The sequence below is a fragment of the Pseudophryne corroboree genome, chromosome 4 (assembly GCF_028390025.1).
Source record: "Pseudophryne corroboree isolate aPseCor3 chromosome 4, aPseCor3.hap2, whole genome shotgun sequence".
In the NCBI taxonomy this organism is placed as follows: Eukaryota; Metazoa; Chordata; class Amphibia; order Anura; family Myobatrachidae; genus Pseudophryne; species Pseudophryne corroboree.
The window spans coordinates 523,260,152-523,278,938 of NC_086447.1; the positions used below are offsets into that span (position 1 = coordinate 523,260,152).

General features: G+C 46.4%; 1 protein-coding gene across 3 annotated transcripts in view; it reads left to right on the forward strand.

Moving 5' to 3' along the window:
- SMPDL3A (sphingomyelin phosphodiesterase acid like 3A) overlaps nt 1-18,015 on the forward strand; it is an 89,004-nt gene extending 70,989 nt beyond the window's left edge. For 2 of the 3 annotated variants that reach the window (XM_063917257.1, XM_063917259.1), the window contains 3 exons: nt 904-1,084; nt 6,934-7,058; nt 16,425-18,015. In XM_063917257.1, the coding sequence (XP_063773327.1) occupies nt 904-1,084; nt 6,934-7,058; nt 16,425-16,769 (651 nt within the window). In that variant the 3' untranslated portion in view covers nt 16,770-18,015. The remainder of the gene's footprint in view (nt 1-903; nt 1,085-6,933; nt 7,059-16,424) is intronic. The other variant, XM_063917258.1, reaches the window with a different exon arrangement.
- The last annotated feature ends 772 nt before the right edge of the window (nt 18,016-18,787 follow it).

Consider the following 18,787-nt stretch of genomic DNA (forward strand, 5'->3'; position numbering starts at 1 on the left):
TTTTCAGGCAGAGAACGTAGATATTTGCAGCACACTGAGCACAGATATTTGCAGCACACTGAGCACAGATATGGAGCTTTTCAGGCAGAGAACGTAGCCACGTTCTCTCTGGTCAATCTCCAATGCACGAGTGAAAATGGCGGCGACACACGGCTCTTTATATAGAATACGAATCTCGCGAGAATCCGACAGCGGGATGATGACGTTCGGCCACCTTTGGGTTAACCGAGCAAGGCGGGAAGATCCGAGGCTGCCTCGGACCCATGTAAAATAGGTGAAGTTCAGGGGGGTTTGGATCTTGACGAACTGAACCTGCTCATCTCTAGTTTTTATGCAAAAATACATTGTTGAATGTTATGTTTATTATTTTTGTATTGTTTTGAATGGGATAATTGTGCTAGTGAATTCTGTCCACCAATGAGTTCTGTATAGTTACATCTTAAGGTGTCTTACTATTCTTATTATCTACTGCAGGGAATGTTAATACATACAGTAAGTGTTTCTAGTAAATATTTAAAAGGACATTAGTTAAATAGGGTTGGGTACAAACTCCCGTAAGTCAGAATTCCAACAGCAGTATCCTGATGGATGGTGGTAAGTATTCTTACCCTACCCCTAATCCTATCTCACACCCCCTCCCCCCGCAGCCTAGCCCAAACCATTCTCTCCTACAGCCTAAACCTAACCATTCCCTCCTACAACCTAACTCCTAAGCCCTGTACTTACATTGGGATCCCGCTGTTGGTATTCTGACTGTTGGGATCCCGATTGCCGAGATTCCATACCCAACCCTATTTAACTAATGCCCTGACCGTATCCCATTAAATACAATTTATACAGTTATTATCTCATATATTAGTACAGTTATAAATGTTCTTGTGTTGTATCATTTATTTTATGTAGGTATACATCATTGCCCATGTTCCTATTGGCTTCCTTCCCTTTTTACTATTAACCACGGCAATGAGAGACAATTTCAATGAGAAACTTGTACAAATTTTCCGCACTTATAATGATGTTATTGTTGGACAGTTTTATGGACATACTCATCGAGACAGTATCATGATTCTTTTAGATGAAAAAGGTAAGCTTAATTATTATTATTATTATTTTACACTTTATTTATAGGGTGCCACAAGTGTTTCGCAGCGCTGTACATGCTGCAGACATTAGAACAATATAGGGTACACAGAACTCAACATTACAGTAACACAAAAACTAAAACAAAGCACAGGTAACAATCAGCAACACAATTCTCAGTACACACTACAGCCGAGATGAAAGGAAGCAAAGGAGTAGTCGTCATACTACTAGGGGCAGGCAGCCACTGGAAGAGATAAACAATAATGAGCGAGAGGAGATGCAGGTATAGACATTTGCTACGTAGGAGGAGAGATGTCATTGTAGTGTGAGAGAAGAGGGTTGTGAGAACGGGAGAGAAGAGGGCCCTGCTCCAAGGAGCTCACAATCTAGGGGGTGGGAGAGACAGACAGGTGACATAAGGTGCGAGCAAGTGAAAGATGGCCTGATGATAGGAAGTAAGTGAAGCATAGATGGTCAAGGCATTAGATAGTGGGTTGGCAGAGTGGCCTTGAAAATACGTAAGTAATGCGGAAGGGAACACTTTAAGAACCAGGTGGGTTTTCAGTGCCTGTTTAAAGCTTTGCAAGGTCGGGGAGAGTCTAATAGAGCAAGGGAGCTCATTCCAGTAATGGGGGCAGCGTGGGTAAAATCTTGGATTTATTCATGGGATGCAGTGACCAGGGTAGAGGAGAGGGGTCGGTCATTGGCCGACCGGAGTGAGTGGGAGGGAGTATGTAGGGTGATGAGCTTGGAGATGTAAGGAGCAGTGGAGTTAGAGGGGGGCCATATGTTTATTGTGGCAAGGGTGTGTAGTTTTTTTACACATTTTTCAAGATTTCTTGAGGGATGGCTAATTTTGTCCCAATTAAGAAAAATCTGGTGGTTTAATTTTTTGTCCAGCAGGTGGGACAGTATTACAGTCCCAAGGAGGGAACACTGTGAGTAATGAACATCGGTGGCTCCTAGCCAAAAATGTAGAGAAATTAGTGTTCATCAGAAAGAGCTACAAATTGTTTGAGGAACACAATAGTCATCCATCAAAACATGGGTATGCAAGTCTAGATTCCAGTATTGATTAACTAATATTGCGGAAAGAAGATGATGATCTTCTTGATATCAGCAATAAGGAGAATGATGCCTAGGCTTTGACAATGATGATGAAATTGTGAATGCAACAGTGACAATGATAGGATGTTTGCTTCAGTCCACCAAGCTGCCTGAAACAAGAAAAAAAGTTATTTAAACTTATTTTATATAACTTTTGTGACCCATTCCACAGAAAAACAAATACTGTCTAAAATCTGAAAAAAAAAAAACCTATCTCCTCTGTCACAGCAGAAGTGTCTGGTGGTTCATCAATTTTAGAATTACTTCACTTGTCCTTTTTAAAATCAAAGGTGTGGGTGGAGGTCCCAAGTACAAATTCAATCCATTTTTGCCCTATTCTTTGGCCCACTGTACAGCTTCCAAATGAAGTATGGGTTGGAGTTGTCCTAATGTTGTAACAGATTTTTGGACTATAACATTTGCATCTACTGAAGCAATCAGAAGACAATGTCTTGAAGTTTCGCAGGCTTGACAGTTACCGTCAAATTCATACACATACAGAAATAAAATACTGAAGTGCTGTCTGTCATAACAATTACATTTATCTTTGTACATACAACTTTAATGCATAAAACATACAACCAGTGGAAATGGTTAAAAAAATCTCTGTTGATCCAGTAAAAAGAAAAAAATCTACTATAACACATTTAATAATATATCTAATTGTATTATATCTCTACGCATATAACATTGCAGAAATTCAGCTTTGATAAATGATCCCAATATACATTTAATGAAGGATTAATGCATCAGTGATCCATAAAACCCATAACAAGTCACTTATAAACTGCAAATATTGTCACAATATCAATTAACTTATTGAAGCCACTGCGACTATTTTAAGCGAAGAAACGCATTAAGAAGGAGCGGTCATGGTGGTAATTCGATTCCTTATCTCATACATCCATCTTCCCACAGACACAGCAAGCCAGCATCGGCTGAGGAGGTTTGTTCCTCTTAAATTGTGTGAGATGCAGACACAGGGATTCACCAGCAGCCAAAGTACTATTCTCTATATGAGATTCATGCTACAGATAGACTCTGTCTAATATATGATCAAATTATTTGTGAGTCGGCTGTGTCTGAAATGATCACAGTATAAAACGCTTAAAGAAATGTAACAGATTGTTTCCATCTATATTCTGTTACAAATCACCGGTGAAAATGTTGCTAAACTATAATTAAGCTCTAATAGAACTGTCTATATGCCTGGATTTGCTGCATGCTGCCTATCACAAGTTGTTACAGACTGATACGTATTGGAATAGTGCGACCAAGTTAGTATCACGTAATTGCATGTGGCTAAATGCTGCTATGTTAACCAAGTTAATAGCTATATGGGGATTCGGTCAGCATATCGGCGTTCGGGATGCCGGCAGTTGGAATTCCGACACTGGTCAGAAGACCTGCACTGGTGGAGGGCTAGGGTTAGGCTGCGGGAGGGAGAGGTTAAGGTTGGGCTGCAGGCAGGGAGGGTTAGGCAGAGCCGGATTAAGGGGGGTGCCCATGGGGTCAAAACCCCGGGCCCCCCTGTTTTAAGGGGCCCCCGGACGGAGCTCTGCACCGCTCTTCAGCATCTGTCCTGGCAGCAGCGAAGGCTGGAGATTACTTGACTCAGTCCCCGACCGTGCTGCCCGAGAGGAGGGGGGAGGAAGCTGCATGCACAGCCGCACTCCTCCCGTGGCAGCGTGGATCCCTCCTGCCCTGGCAGCCTGGTGTCTTTTCTTCTCCCCCTGCTGCAGCATGGCTCCCATTGCCTGTGACCGGGGGAGGTGAGCAGTGTGTGCAGCCTGGGAAGGGGAAGGCTGCTGGTGGTCGGCGTGGGAGCCCTCAGGTCTTGGGTGCCCTGAACCCCCCAAGGGCTTAATCCGGCCCTGGGGTTAGGGATAGACTACTTACCTTTCTCTTGTCGGGATGCTGCTGTATTTTGACTGCCCGCATCCCAATTGCCGGGTTCCCAATACCATCCTGCTATACATATTGACAACATACTATTAGATGCCCTTCTGGAGAGTGCACATGTGCATCTCACATATGCGAATACCTCTGCCTGATTGACAGACAGAGGCATTTGAGGGCAGGAGGGGGTGTAGATGCAAAGTTTTTTTGCCGGCGTTGCGGTGTTTGGGGGGCACGGTCCGGACAATGCTGATGTGTCCGGACCATGGGGCGGCCATGGCGGCTGCGTGACGTAACACAGTCGCTGCAATCCTAAACATTGCATTTAGTCATCTGTCTTCTCATCTAAGATCCACATGCAGAGGGCTACCCTACATGCGAGCACTTTGCTGCTGAGCAAAGCGTTAGCATGTTAGCGGGGGAGAAGGGCCTGGCATGCAGGGCAGACTTGCCCTGTGCTGGGCTTCCCCCCGCATACTAGTGTAAAGGGTTGTAGTTCTGTGCTGAATTAAGCCCTAAATGTGTTATAGTAGAGTTTTTTATTGGATCTATGTAGATTTTAATTAAGAGATCTAATTGGTTATAAATCATTTACAACACCCATGTGTTTTATGTATTAATGTTGAATGTACAAAAATAAATGACATTGTTTTGACAGACATCACTTCATTATTTTATTTCTGTTTTCCTAATTGGTATAATCTCAGTAATCCCCTAAATGGACCTGCAGTTTGTTAAAATTATTACATTTCACCATTCTTCTATTGTAAATTAGTGCCTGATTACTTCTTATAAAGTTTCCATATATATAAAGTACCTGTACAGTATGTCAAGGAATTTGTAACCTGCTCTTCATACGGATCATTCCATAGTGGTAGTTTTATTGTCAAAATTTGCAGAATTGATTGCAGTTCAGTTAGGAAACACATGTCTGGGATCTATTTATCATCCCTTCATTTCTTATTAACATTTTAACCTCCTTTTGTAGAAATTAAGTAATGGGGCCATTCATTGTGAAGGTAATGCAGGAGATACCATGGATATCTCCTACTTATCTTTCAGTCCCAATCTGGCTCGCTGTCCCCATACAATAGTTTGGGGACCTAAATTCATCAAGATCTGAAAATACAAAATTTTTGGCGCTTGACAGTGGGAACCTTCGGCATCTTCAGTTGGCGTTCCAATAGGAAGAAGGTCCTGGGTTGTGAAGAGGGATCCACCAGCAGCAGGGTTCTTGTGTGCATGCATGATCCCCAGTTCACACGTTTACACTAGCATGCACGTTTCACACTACCAAGTAGGAATTGCAGGGACAGCTGATCTTCGGATCAGCTGTCTCCGCACTGGAGCAACGTTGAATTTTGTATCCACTGCTGCTACAGCACTTTCAGTAAGTTGGATACTTAATTAACATGTTGAGTAGGCCCCTCTCTCTCATACTCTACTCACTTGAGTGTTTGGTTGATTTTTTACTGACAAAAAAAATTATAGGTGGGAGTCAAACTGCAGTGTAAAACATAAAACAAAAAAGTATAATAAATTCAAATTAAAAATGTACTGTAGTGCCACTTAGGACTGTCTTTCAGATTACCACATTTTGATGAGTTCTCCCAGACTCCCAGGGTTGGACTGGCCCACAGGGGTACAGGGGAAACCACCGGTGGGCCCTACTGCCTGGGGGCCCACCCCCTCCTCTAGGGATCAGTTTCCAGACTGTGCTGTTACTAATCTAGTACATTATCTTGCATACACTACAGTATTTACTGTATATATTTATTTAGGGGACCAACACTTGCAAAATGGTTAGGCAAACCAATGTGGTGGCTGGGTACAACCCCTCTAGAGATTGGCCACACCCCTAAACATGGGCCCCTACCACTGCATTCCACCGGTGGGCCCTTCATGCCCCAGTCCGACACTGTAGACTCCTATGAGAGTAGACCACTCTCATGAATCACGTCCACTTCTATATTAAAGTGAGCAGGATGTGTGTGGTTCAGGGTGAATCCGGACATTAACCCCTGTTACCTGATAGTGCAAACCTATGCATTTTGCTGCTGGGAGTAGAGCAGTGATGAATTGCATCACCATCGTATAGGTAGGTATGTAAAGGAACACTATAGCTCCACCACTAACTAGAGCCCACACTTTGTGGTAAGAATCACAGGTGTTGGGTGAAATTTTTGAGGTGGTGTGACTGGAAATACAATAAGGACATTACAGCTTCTCATTAGTCCCCTTGTGCAGCCATATTATAGATTGTTTTAATTTTAATTAAACAATTTTGTGCTTGTGAAGCTTTCAAGTGTAGAAACTACGTATTTTTAACAACAGTAGTAAAGATCAGTTCAAGCTTTGTATAATTTCTTATGCAATTTTTGTAATATATTCTTAAGGGCCCTACACACTTGCCAAGGTGCCCGACAGCTGACGGGTGACCCGGTGGGAAGGGTGTGTAGGGGGGAGTAAAGTTTCTTCACTCTCTCGGTCACCCGGATCCATAGCCCTGCACGTTAATATAGACTAGATTGTCCATATTGACTTGCATGTTTAAACGAGCCGGCACCAAAGATGAACGAGCGTGGGGGCGTGCATCGTTCATCATTGGTGCCTACACACTGAAAGATATGAACGATTTCTCATTCATTAATGAACGAGATCGTTCATATCTTTCAGTGTAATCGGCCAGTGTGTAGGGCCCATCACTTAGCTGTCATTTCAAATGTATGCAAATATGTGGTTATATGCAAAGGTTAAGCAATTTTTGTTGCAATTTTTTTATTGACTTTAACAAACATTGTAGAGCAAATGTTAACTAAAATTACTGGTTCCATTTCATTTCAGAGAAGCCAGTTGGATCTGTATTTGTTGCACCAGCCGTAACACCCATTAAATCCTTATCAGAGACAGATGCCAATAACCCAGGATTCCGCCTATACCAGTATGATACGAATAGTTACGACATGCTGGTGAGTGGTTATTAATACATTATACATGTATAGAGCTGACATAGAAAATCTGAACATAAATCCTCCCCCAGAGATATTTTTATGCTTCAAATAAGTTACAACTCTTATTAGCACATCTTCCAACATGTTCTTTTTCAGAGGCTTTATTAAGACCAATTAAGACCAATTATGCAAAAATATGTGAGTTAAAGATTTTGCTTAAAAGGGGGACTATCCAGAACATCTGGTACACATTCCATATATAAATGGATGCCCCATTTATATATGGGATCTCTTATCTTGGATCTAAATATTATTGTTACACAGTGATTTTTTCTCATATACAGACAGGTTCACCAAGAGTTTCTTCATGCAGTTACTATACGATGCTCTGCAAAACAAGGCATCAAGTAAAGGACAGGAGCCGGGTGGTCAGAGATGGGGCATTCTTTAGTGTGTATTTAGTACACTATGGGGGTAATGCAGACCCGATCGTAGCAGCAGATTTGTTAGCAGCTGGGCAAAACCATGTGCACTGCAGGGGGGTCAGATATAACATGTGCGGAGAGAGTTAGATTTGGGTGGGGTGTGTTCAAACTGAAATCTAAATTGCAGTGTAAAAATAACCCACTCAAATCTAACTCTCACTGCACATGTTATATCTGCCCCCCCCCCCCCCCCCCCTCCCCACATGGCACATGGTTTTGCCCAACTGACAACAAATTTGCTGCTATGATCAGGTCTGAATTACCCCCCATATACATATATTTCCCCCAATATTCTAAATAATTGATCCCTTTTAGAGATGGGGCATTTTTTTTTGTGTGTATTTAGTAAACTATATACATAATTTTCCCAATATTCTACATAATTGATCCATATTGGTATTTACATTTCGGTAGATGAAAAATAAAGATGCACTTTTGCCATGTAGGAGAGCTGCAGAAAGTACAAAATCAGTAGTTTACTTTTAAATACATCTGGCCTGATGCAGTTGAAGGTGACTTGCAGGTTGTTGCCCCTGAAACAAGCATACACAACTATGGGTGATGTAGAATCGTATGCTACCAAATACATCTTCACTTGTAATTAAAGAGACATAACTGGATTGCAGTAGGGCATTTTCAAGTAGGCTAAGATCAGTCAGAGCTTGTTGACAGAATTGTTGGTGATGCAGAGTTGAATATAAGGCGCCCATAATTTTATTGTGATCACTTACACTTTAACTTTAAGCTAGTTTAGCACTACAAATAAAGACACGGACACCAATAGCTAGATTTAAAAGGTCAGACGGTATTTATTGATGACTGACCGGAACTGTAAACTAGATTTTATGTTGGAGGATGGCAAAGAAAAGGCGCTACCAAACGCCAGCTCCAGTCATCTGATTATACCACTGAAACTGAGGAGGGGACTACCACAACAACCACCTCCAACATGCCTAACCCGCATTGGGCAGGACTAGGGAGGCCAATCCCGGGATCGGGATCGGCGGGATCCCGGGATTTGGGCCTAAAAATGCCGGGATTTGAATCCCGGGATTGGAGCATCCAATCCTGGGATTCACGGGATTACACTGTGCATGCGCGGGAGGGTGGGTGTGTAAGTAATACTACTTACAATTAGGCGGGCGGCAGCCATAGACAAACGCTGAACGCGGCGGCACTTCAAATGTGGCGCCGGCCACCAGCCAATCAGAGCTGGCGGACCGACAGCCAATCAGGGAAGCTGCCGCAGCAGCGTCAGCCAATCAGGAGCGACTGGTGCGGCCGCTTCCCTGATTGGCTGCCGGTCTGCCAGCTCTGTTTGGCTGGCGGCCGGCGCTTCATTTGAAATGCCGCTGCGTTCAGTGTGCCCATGGCTGCCGTCCACCTAATAGTAAGTGATATTACTTACACCCAGCCTCCCTCCCGCGCCGCTACCAACCCTCCTCGCTACCTACACCCTCCCGCACCGCTACCTACATCCTCCCGGCCAGCTACCTACACCCTCCCGCACCGCTACCTACATCCTCCCGCCCAGCTACCTACACCCTCCGGCACCACTACCTACACCCTCCCTGCCTTCTGCGCCGCTACCTACACCCTCCCGCACCACCACTTACCCTCCAGTGCTGCTCCCTACACCCTTCTTCACTGATCCCTACTGCAATCCCGGGATCCCGGGAATCCCGGGATTGAGCGTTTTTCAATCCCGAATCCCGGGATTGAAAAAACGGCCCGGGATTGGCCTCCCTATACAGGACCCACCACTCCTTCCTCCGGAAAATATGGATGCTCCCCTAGGGGAGCGTCCGATTGTCCAACCGCAGGGTAAGGATACACTCGCCGTCTTTCCGAAAGAGGGTGCCCCACAATGACCACTTAGGCCTATATGACCGCTGGCTGGTAGAGACTTTCCCGCCTATCTGGCTTTTAATAGCCGACAAAAGAGAACACCAGAACACCAAATTGACATCAGAGAAAACATGAGGGAGGGTGGGAGGGGCTGTCCGAATGGCAAGAGGAAGTATGAAGCACATGAACCAAGCTTTTATATGCACTGAAGCCTACACGCACAAATACTGATGGACAAGGAAAACAACCTATGGAAAATTCCCAAGGTCCCTTGGAAAAACTACCTAGCAACTGCTTTGTCATAAACAACCAATCACAAAAAATGTGGCTCTTATATGGTCTCGTGCTTATTCAGCCCTCATCTAATCTAAGGCGCCCATCATTTTATTGTGATCACTTACACTTTAACTTTAAGCTAGCTTAGCACTACAAATAAAGACACGGACACCAATAGCTAGATTTAAAAGGTCAGACGGAATTTATTGATGACTGACCGGAACTTTAAACTAGATTTTATGTTGGAGGATGGCAAAGAAAAGGCGCTACCAAACGCCAGCTCCAGTCATCTGATTATACCACCGAAACTGAGGAGGGGACTACCACAACAACCACCTCCTACATGCCTAGCCCGCATTGTGCAGGACCCACCACTCCTTCCTCTAGAAAATATGGATGCTCCCCTAGGGGAGCGTCCGGTTGTCCAACTGCCGGGTAAGGACACACTCGCCGTCTTTCCGAAAGAGGGTGCCCCACAATGACCACTTAGGCCTATATGACCGCTGGCTGGTTGCGACTTTCCTGCCACAACGAGGTTTACCAAACCTCGACCGCCATCCCCAGAAAACAACCTTGTAAGCTAAAGCAAAACCCAAAAGTCCCATCAAGAAAGAACCACCGACCCCCCCGGGGAAAAGACTAACCAGCTTAACATTGCAAAAAACTGCGGGCCCGGAGAACCAGCAAAAGAAACCACCCTACCAAACCACCAAAAGCTACAAAACCAACCTGCAGAGCCACCATCTCCCAGGCCCGAACAGACAGCAGAGAAACACGCTGCACCCCTACAATAACAACAAAGCATAATCCTCCCTGGCCAATGACAGCAGAACGCCACTGAACAGCCAGTGAGTGCACGGAGCAACAAAAGGGACCTGATAGCAAATATGAGGCAGAATCCTACGAACACGACCCAAACACAGGACTGACTAGGGGCAGGACACCTAAACGTGTGACACCACCTACCTACCCGGTAGAAAAGGAAACCCCACCAAATCACCCCCACTCAAGCCACGAGCTCCTTACCCACGGACCACCCCGTGACCAAAACCACAACTGTTAATCTTGCCATAGGATGCGAAGCCGCCCAAAAATTAAAAAAAAAAATGCCCCAACAGGCATACGCTCCTGCGTGTCGATAGCATCTGAAAAAGAAAAGATCCCTAACACCTGTGACTAAATCAGACAATAAAATTACACGATAAACAGTAGCAAAAAACAAACCCAAGTGAAGGAGAAAACTCAAAAAACCTCCCGTGGACCTTTGATAAGCCAATTGTAATTAGGCCCCCTCGGAGGAAAATTAAAAAATTTGCTTCACACCCTCAATTCCTGAACGCTATCCGTTCAAAAACTGACCGGTAAACATAGTTTTTGGATTTGCACAACAGGCGCAACTAAGACCTTACAAACATACACAAAACTTATACAACGCAGATTCCCAGTGGCCCAGCACCCGAATCGCCCCAATCCGCAAGGAATGGGTACCATAGCCCTGAAGCTGCATCCAAATGCCATTAGACTAAAGGGCGCTACCAACCCACCAGCATCAGTCAACTAGCAGAGACTTCCCACCCCTCCTAAAGCATGACCCGCATTGTGCAGGACTCACCACCCTTTACTCCAGCAGAGCAATGGGTGAAACCGCACAGGAACGTCCGTAGTCCACCCACAGGGAGAGGACACTCGTCGACTTACCAAAAGGGGGTGCCCCACAATGACCACTTATGCACACCCCTGACTGCTGGCTGGTAGCGACTTTCCGCCAAACCGCAATACTCTGCACACACTCAGCGGCCCCAAACCTGAATCGCTTCTGCTGAAGAAACCGCCACCGCAGCACACGTAGCTGCCCCCATCCGCAAGGAATGGGTACCATAGCCCGAAAACCTTATCCAACATACACCAGTCGGACACCACGCAGACGCCCAGCACCGGAATCGCTGCCGCTGCCAAACCCATCACCGCAGCATGCGCAGCCGCTTCAATCCGCAATGAACAGGCACCCTACTCTTAAAACACAAAACAAAGCAAACCCCCAGCGGCCCAGCACCTGAAAACACTGCCGCCGAAGAACCTGCCACCTGGAGCATGCGTAGGTGCCCCCATCCGCAAGGAATGGGTACCCCAGCCCTAAAACACCATACAATACACCGTCCCCGCAGCCCAGCACCCGAAGTGCTGCCGCCGAAGAATGTGCCGCCGCAGCATGTGCAGCAGCCCCCAATCCGCAAGGAATGGGTACCAAAGCCCGAAAACCTTACCCAAACGTACAGAGGCTGCATAGCACTCAGACATCCATCAGCCTAGCACCCGAAGTGCTGCCGCTGAAAAACCCGCTGCTGCAGCATGCGCAACAGCCCCAATCTGCAAGTAAACGGGTATCAATAGCCTAAAAACCTTACCCAAATGCACAGAGGCTGTATACCACACATATCCCCAGCAGCCCAGCACCTAACGCAGTCACCGAAGAACCCGCGAAGAGGACCCGGAGGGCACACAAAAGAAAATGGACGTCCCCCAAAGGCCGCACCAGACACACACCCCCACCAAAGGCAATGTGCCACCATCCGTACGCGCCTGCGCTCTAAAAGGGGGAAACTAATGACCCCGTCCATCCCAATCCCTTGCAGAACCCGCAAGTCTGCACAGGAAAATATGGAACGCCATGCTAATCTTCTCTGTATCGTTCCACATGCAGCACATGTGCTGCCGAACCGACCACCATCTAGGCGCCTTGCCCTAAAACACCACTGAAAGGCAAACCGGAGTACAAAGATGACCTGTCACCGGCCACCAACCCACTGATCCGGAATGCCCCAACGAAAAAACCAGCACAAAAGCTAGCCCGAGCAGCGCAACCTCACGAACCAGACTACGCCCCGCCTGGCCGGACCCAAACGGGACCACCAAACTTCACCTAAGTATACCGAAATAGACGTGCCCACTCAAAAGCTGCAGCCATAGGGTGCCCCGTCGCCCATCCCATAAGGGGCCACGGATAGCATGAAAGACCTGATAGAGCAGCCAACCGCAGTAGTCTGGAGCGAAAAGAACTGCCCGCAAGGGCCAACGCCCTGGCTGCCCCATACCTGCGATCCCGGATAAAAACCCGCAGACAAAGGCCCTCAAAGTACCTAAGGTGACCCAATATAAACCACCCCGCCGGAGTAAACAAACCTACCCAAGAGAGCCAACGAACCCCGGCAATCGGAGCCAGCGTCTGGAGCATGGGAGGAGCCACCACCAGCCCGTCCAAGTAGCTGGACCAACTCGGCCATCCGCCAGACACAAGTCAGGCACAAAAGAAACATCAACAGCTGTCCCAGTCACCAATGCACGGAAAGTAGCAAAGGAAACGCAACCATGCCTCGCCACCCCATGTGCCATGCCCGGGTCGCAACGCCGGGAAACAAACGCCGCGCCGCCAACTTCTGAGAACCAGACGACATAACAGGCGGAGGGCTGAGGGGGAGGAAGGACGTCGATCATGAAAAGCGTGAACCACCCCCAGGAAGAACCCAGGGAAAGAAAAACAAGGCCCCGAGCCATCACTGTAAGCGGCCTGGACCGAAAAAGCAGTAGAAAATAAAAGCCCATGTGGGTGAGACAAAGGTGACAGAAAATGGGCACCCACCCGGGAACCCACCGGTCACAGCAGAAGGGCCTTCTGTGCTACCTACCCTGGCCCCTGAAGGAGCGGAAAGTGTTCCGCTCGTGACCGGGATGCATACCCGACCGTGTGACCGCCCCGCAAGAGTGGCGAAACACGAATTTACCCCCACGCTGCGCCTACCATAATCCGAAGCAAACACTAACTCTCAGCTCCCCCAGGGCGGGAGCCCGTGCAGAAATCCTGATATTAAGATGCCCGTGCGCCCCCGACCGAGCTAGCTGCAACCACCAAGAAAATCACGCGTCCCCGGCTGCTAGCCTATCACGACCGTGTAGCACGACCCTCGTAATGTGGAACATGGCCACCTGACCCTTTCCAATCGTATCCACATGCTAAACAAAAGAAAACGGCACCCACGACCCACCAGTATATGTGCGGATTAGCGAGGTCCCCACGTATGTCTGGGGAGAACGTAAAAACTCCCCACAGTCAGAGCCATGGTGGGAAACGACTGCATGACCACAGTCCCACCGTCCGCACCGCCCGTAACCTCTGACACAGCACCATGAACCTGCCAACAAAACATCAGGGAGCCGACATGCCCATAGCCACCGGCACCCCGTCATACCCAGTTCCTGTAGCCGCGCGACGCGCAGTAAGCTAGGCAAATTTACGCGGGCACCCGGGGAAACCAGAGGAAACACAACTTAAAACTAAACAATGCTAAAGGAACAAAGAAACAGCATGCTCACTGTTACCTGAAGGACCCGGAACCACCCCAGCCGACGACGATCCCGACCAAACATCTCCAGCAGACCCAGACACTGAATCTTCTCCCGGCCTTCGACCCGTGGAGCCCCATTCCGCGGTCCTGACGATGCCCGAACAGGAAACGCGTAGCTGGGAAGAAAAGAGTGAGCACTAACGGGGAACAGAAACCGCCGCGCAACAATGAGCCGCCGGGACGGGGTACCGGGGAAGGCTGCGCAACAGCGAGGGGCTGGAACCGGGGGGACCGACGCGGAAGAAGGAAAGGAGGGACCGGCCAACGATGGGAGCCAGCCAGGGAGGCCTGAGAGGACACCACCAGCAACCCCCATCATGCCCAGCAGGGGGCCAGCAGAACGCACCCGCCCAATGGACAAGGGACCCTGAAGAGCAACCACGATGGGCGTAGGGGCACCACTACGCACCGCAGGGCCCCAAGAGGAACCCCCGTGACCCGACCCCCAGTGACTGGACCGAAGCAACAAAAAACCCACCCACCCATATGTGTAAGCTGGAGGACCCCAGGCGGTAACACCCGGGAGCCAGACCCACAAAGCCAACCAAAAAACCCGGCAGCGCGAGGAAAATGGCGGGAGAATATGCACAGGAACCAACCGCAACATCCCAGAGCGCCCAGTGGGGAGCGTGCCACGTTCCCCCCGGGGGAAACCGCAGCAGTCCCCAGCGCAGCGACCCCAATAGCGGGCACAGAGAATGCCCTCCCATGTAGCCGTGCGCATAAAACCAACCCCCATACGAAGAAGGAAGCCTAAGGTACCCCCCAACACCCGAAATATGCGCATTGTGTAAACCCAGAAGCCCTATAGCGGACCACGCACCACACAGGGATGCCAAGACCCGCTACACGGAGCCCGGCCGTTGGAGGTAAACGCGCCAGCGGGCAGGGGGGGGGGGCGAGGCAGACGCCGGGAGGGGAGGGGGAAAGGGCATCTGACGCCTTGCCTGACCCGGCCCCAGGGGCCAAGACACGGACCTGGGCCTCACACATTCAGGTGCGGCATGGGCACGAGCCGCGCCCGCCTGCGGGAGTGGACGCCCCAGAATGGGACCTGTAGGACATCGGGGCTGGCGAGGGGAGGGAGAGGGAGCGGAGGCTGCAAGAGGGGAACAATGAGGGAAAACAATGTATGACAGTCAAACAACATAAGAGGGACAGAAAGAGCCTCAGAGGAAATTAAATATATAACAGGACCAGAGACTGTGTAACTTAGCTATCCGAATGGCAAGAGGAAGTATGAAGCGCATGACCCAAGTTTTAATATGCACTGAAGCCTACACCCACAAATACTGATGGACAAGGAAAACAACCTATGGAAAATTCCCAAGGTCCCTTAGAAAAACTACCTAGCAACTGCTTTGTCATAAACAACCAATCACAAAAAATGGGGCACTTATATGGTCTCGTGCTTATTCAGCACTCATCTAATCTAAGCATAAATACAATACACCTGTTTTCAGATAGATCTCTTTCACCTATATAGGGCTGATAAAATTGCTGACTGATGATAATAATAATAATAATAATAATACAGGTTGAGTATCCCTTATCCAAAATGCTTGGGACCAGAGGTATTTTGGATATCGGATTTTTCCGTATTTTGGAATAATTGCATACCATAATGAGATATCATGGTGATGGAACCTAATCTAAGCACAGAATGCATTTATGTTACATATACACCTTATACACACAGCCTGAAAGTCATTTTAGCCAATATTTTTTATAATTTTGTGCATTAAACAAAATGTGTGTACATTCACACAATTCATTTATGTTTCATATACACCTTATATACACAGCCTGAAGGTCATTTAATACAATATTATTAATAACTTTGTGTATTAAACAAAGTTTGTGTACATTGAGCCATCAAAAAACAAAGGTTTCACTATCTCACTCTCACTCAAAAAAGTCCGTATTTCGGAATTTTCCGTATTTCTGAATATTTGGATATGGGATACTCAACCTGTAATAATAATAATAATAATAATGACTATGAAACCAAGCATATGGAAAGGGCCAGTCTTACTGCAGAAATGTGTACTTTACGGCAGCGGGGATCTCGCTTAAAAGTGCTCACTGATCCATAAGCAGCGAGTACTTTTTAGCGAGTTTCACATTCAGCTGGCCTTGCGAAGGGGGTGAGTCGGGCTGCCCGGTTTTGACACGTTGAAATGTTGCAGCAATGGCTGATGCGCTCATTTGCATATAACTGAATTCACCCTAAGTCTCTTTCTCTGTTTATTTCTCTTTTTAAATGATAAATTCATTTATTTTTCTTTAAAAAAGCAAAGTTTATGTATCATTCAACTCCCGTGTTTTAATTTTTTTGGTTAAATAAAATACATTTTATTTATTTTTTGTTCTAGGATTTGTGGCATTATTACTTAAATCTCACTGAAGCAAATTTAAGAAAACAAGCTCCATGGATGCTGGAATATATTATGACCAAAGAGTATAACATAAAGGATTTAAAGCCTGAAAGTCTGGAAGAACTTGTCAAAAGATTTCAAATGCCAAAAAGTACTGACTATCAGAACTACTACAAGAACTACATAGTGAGCTATGACAACTCTGATGGTTGTGAAGGATTATGCAAGGGACAGCAGATTTGTGCAATACAACATGTTGATGCAGCTCGCTATTTTAATTGTATTATACATTTTTTAAAATTACATAACATTGTAACTGAAAATGAGGTATTGCGGAGATAAATCACAGTGATCAGCTTTTAGTAACTGCATTCTAATTTTGTCAAAGTTTTGAAACAATGTCAATAATAAGTGATCACAAACAAAGACACTATATTTATATTTAATATGAGTGTGGGTATATGGGAATGAAAGAGTGGGTGGGTACCTCACCTTACTTAATTTTACAGCTATCATGTGAAAAATAAACTTGTAACAAAATGAACAAGCTCTAGATGATCTGATCATGTAGTTCATGCCTATGGAACCTTGGTCCAAAGTAAAAACATACAGTACAGTAGTTCCCATTAATCCACATTACCTCCTCATTCAGAGGTGGATGCTAATGGCTTTGATGCTGTGTGCTTGTATATAGCAGCTCTGCCGTAAGTATGCAAAAGCACACGAGGCACCTTACAGTAAGTATAAAGACGCCCACTGCACGCTTCTGTGATGCTTTGCTGTGCCAAACATGCTGTGGCTTCTGGGGTGCTGTGACCAATGGCACAGAACCATATCTGCACATGCACCTCCTACATATGCGCAGATCATTAAACCATACGTGCCTACTTTTAAAAAATAATTTCAGGGAAATTGTGAAGGTAACACCTACTGTACAGTATCAGCGCGGGCGTGTACGGCTACATTTGGGAGGTGTGTCATAAAAATGACTGACATCCAAATGTAAATGAGCCCCAAAGTTAGTAAGATCTATTTGTTGAAGAAAAAACACTGATATATTTCAGGATTTATTTGTTTATTGTGTTATACAAGAGGTACCATATACTGTAAGTGGCCACAAGAAACCTTTTTTAACATGCATGTAGCCATAGGGATCATTGTTCATTTGAATGTATATATCTCTGATTTCTTTTTATCCCAAGCATATAACAGTTACATAATGGGGGTAAGGTGCATTCAGGGAGATTGCTATTATTTCAGGGAGTCTCTTCCAGAATGCGGGAGGGTAGGCAACTATGGATTAAACATTGGAGTTTTACGAAAATATTAGATTTACATAAAGTTGTGAATCAGGCCCTCAGTCAGCAAATTAAACTACAAGAGGAAGTGTATAGTTACTCATTATACATAGGTCCATCCTCATGTGCCACATGATTTTCTACAGGGAACATATATAATAGTCTTCTTGTTTATGGATTTCCATCTGATTGAGCGAATGAGATAAATTTTGCCCAGTTATATTGATTAAACATGACTATATATGAATAGTGAAATCAATAAAATAATACCATCAGTCTGTTTTGATAAATCTAGATGCACTTTCTATACTATGAGGTACAGTTTACCCAGGGGTGTATCTAGGGGTCCGAGTGCCCCTGGCAAAGCAAGGGCCTGGCGCCCCCCCCCCCCCCCTACACACATTTGGAATAAGGTGTGAGTGTTGGAAATGGGGCATGGTCTTGTGGGGTAAGGGCGTGGACACAACAGTACTTCCAATTCAAATTATGCCATACAGTAGTGTCCCTCATTCACATTACACCGCACAGTAGTGTCTCGTATTCACGTTAAACCATCCCTCCCCCCTAACCCACCTTTCTCACAGCTTGACCTTAACCCGCCTCCCCCCCCAAAAAAAGCCTCTTCAGTGGTGCCTAACCCTAACCCACCCTTCCTAATCTCCCTCCCTGCAGCCTAACCCTCCCACCCTCGCAGCCTAACCCTAACCCTCCCATGTGGCGATCCGGATTTTGGCATTCTGCATCGCTAACTATGTTGAGATGCCAGCATCAGCATTCCGAGCAGTTTCGGCATGCTGGCGTCAGCTTTCCGACCGCCGGGATGCCAAACGCCGGCATGCCAAACGCCGGCATCTTGACTGCATCCTGAATGAAATGCTAATGAGCTGCTGTGAAATGAGCCTCAATTGGACCCAGCCATTAACCAAACACCATTAGTTGGGTGGTAAAAGTACTTCCTGTTAGAAAAAAACATCAGGGTGCCATCACTTCCAAGATAAAATGATCAATTATACAATTAACTGATATACATTTTCTTGAACCTGGCCTTGAACTAGGTAAGAT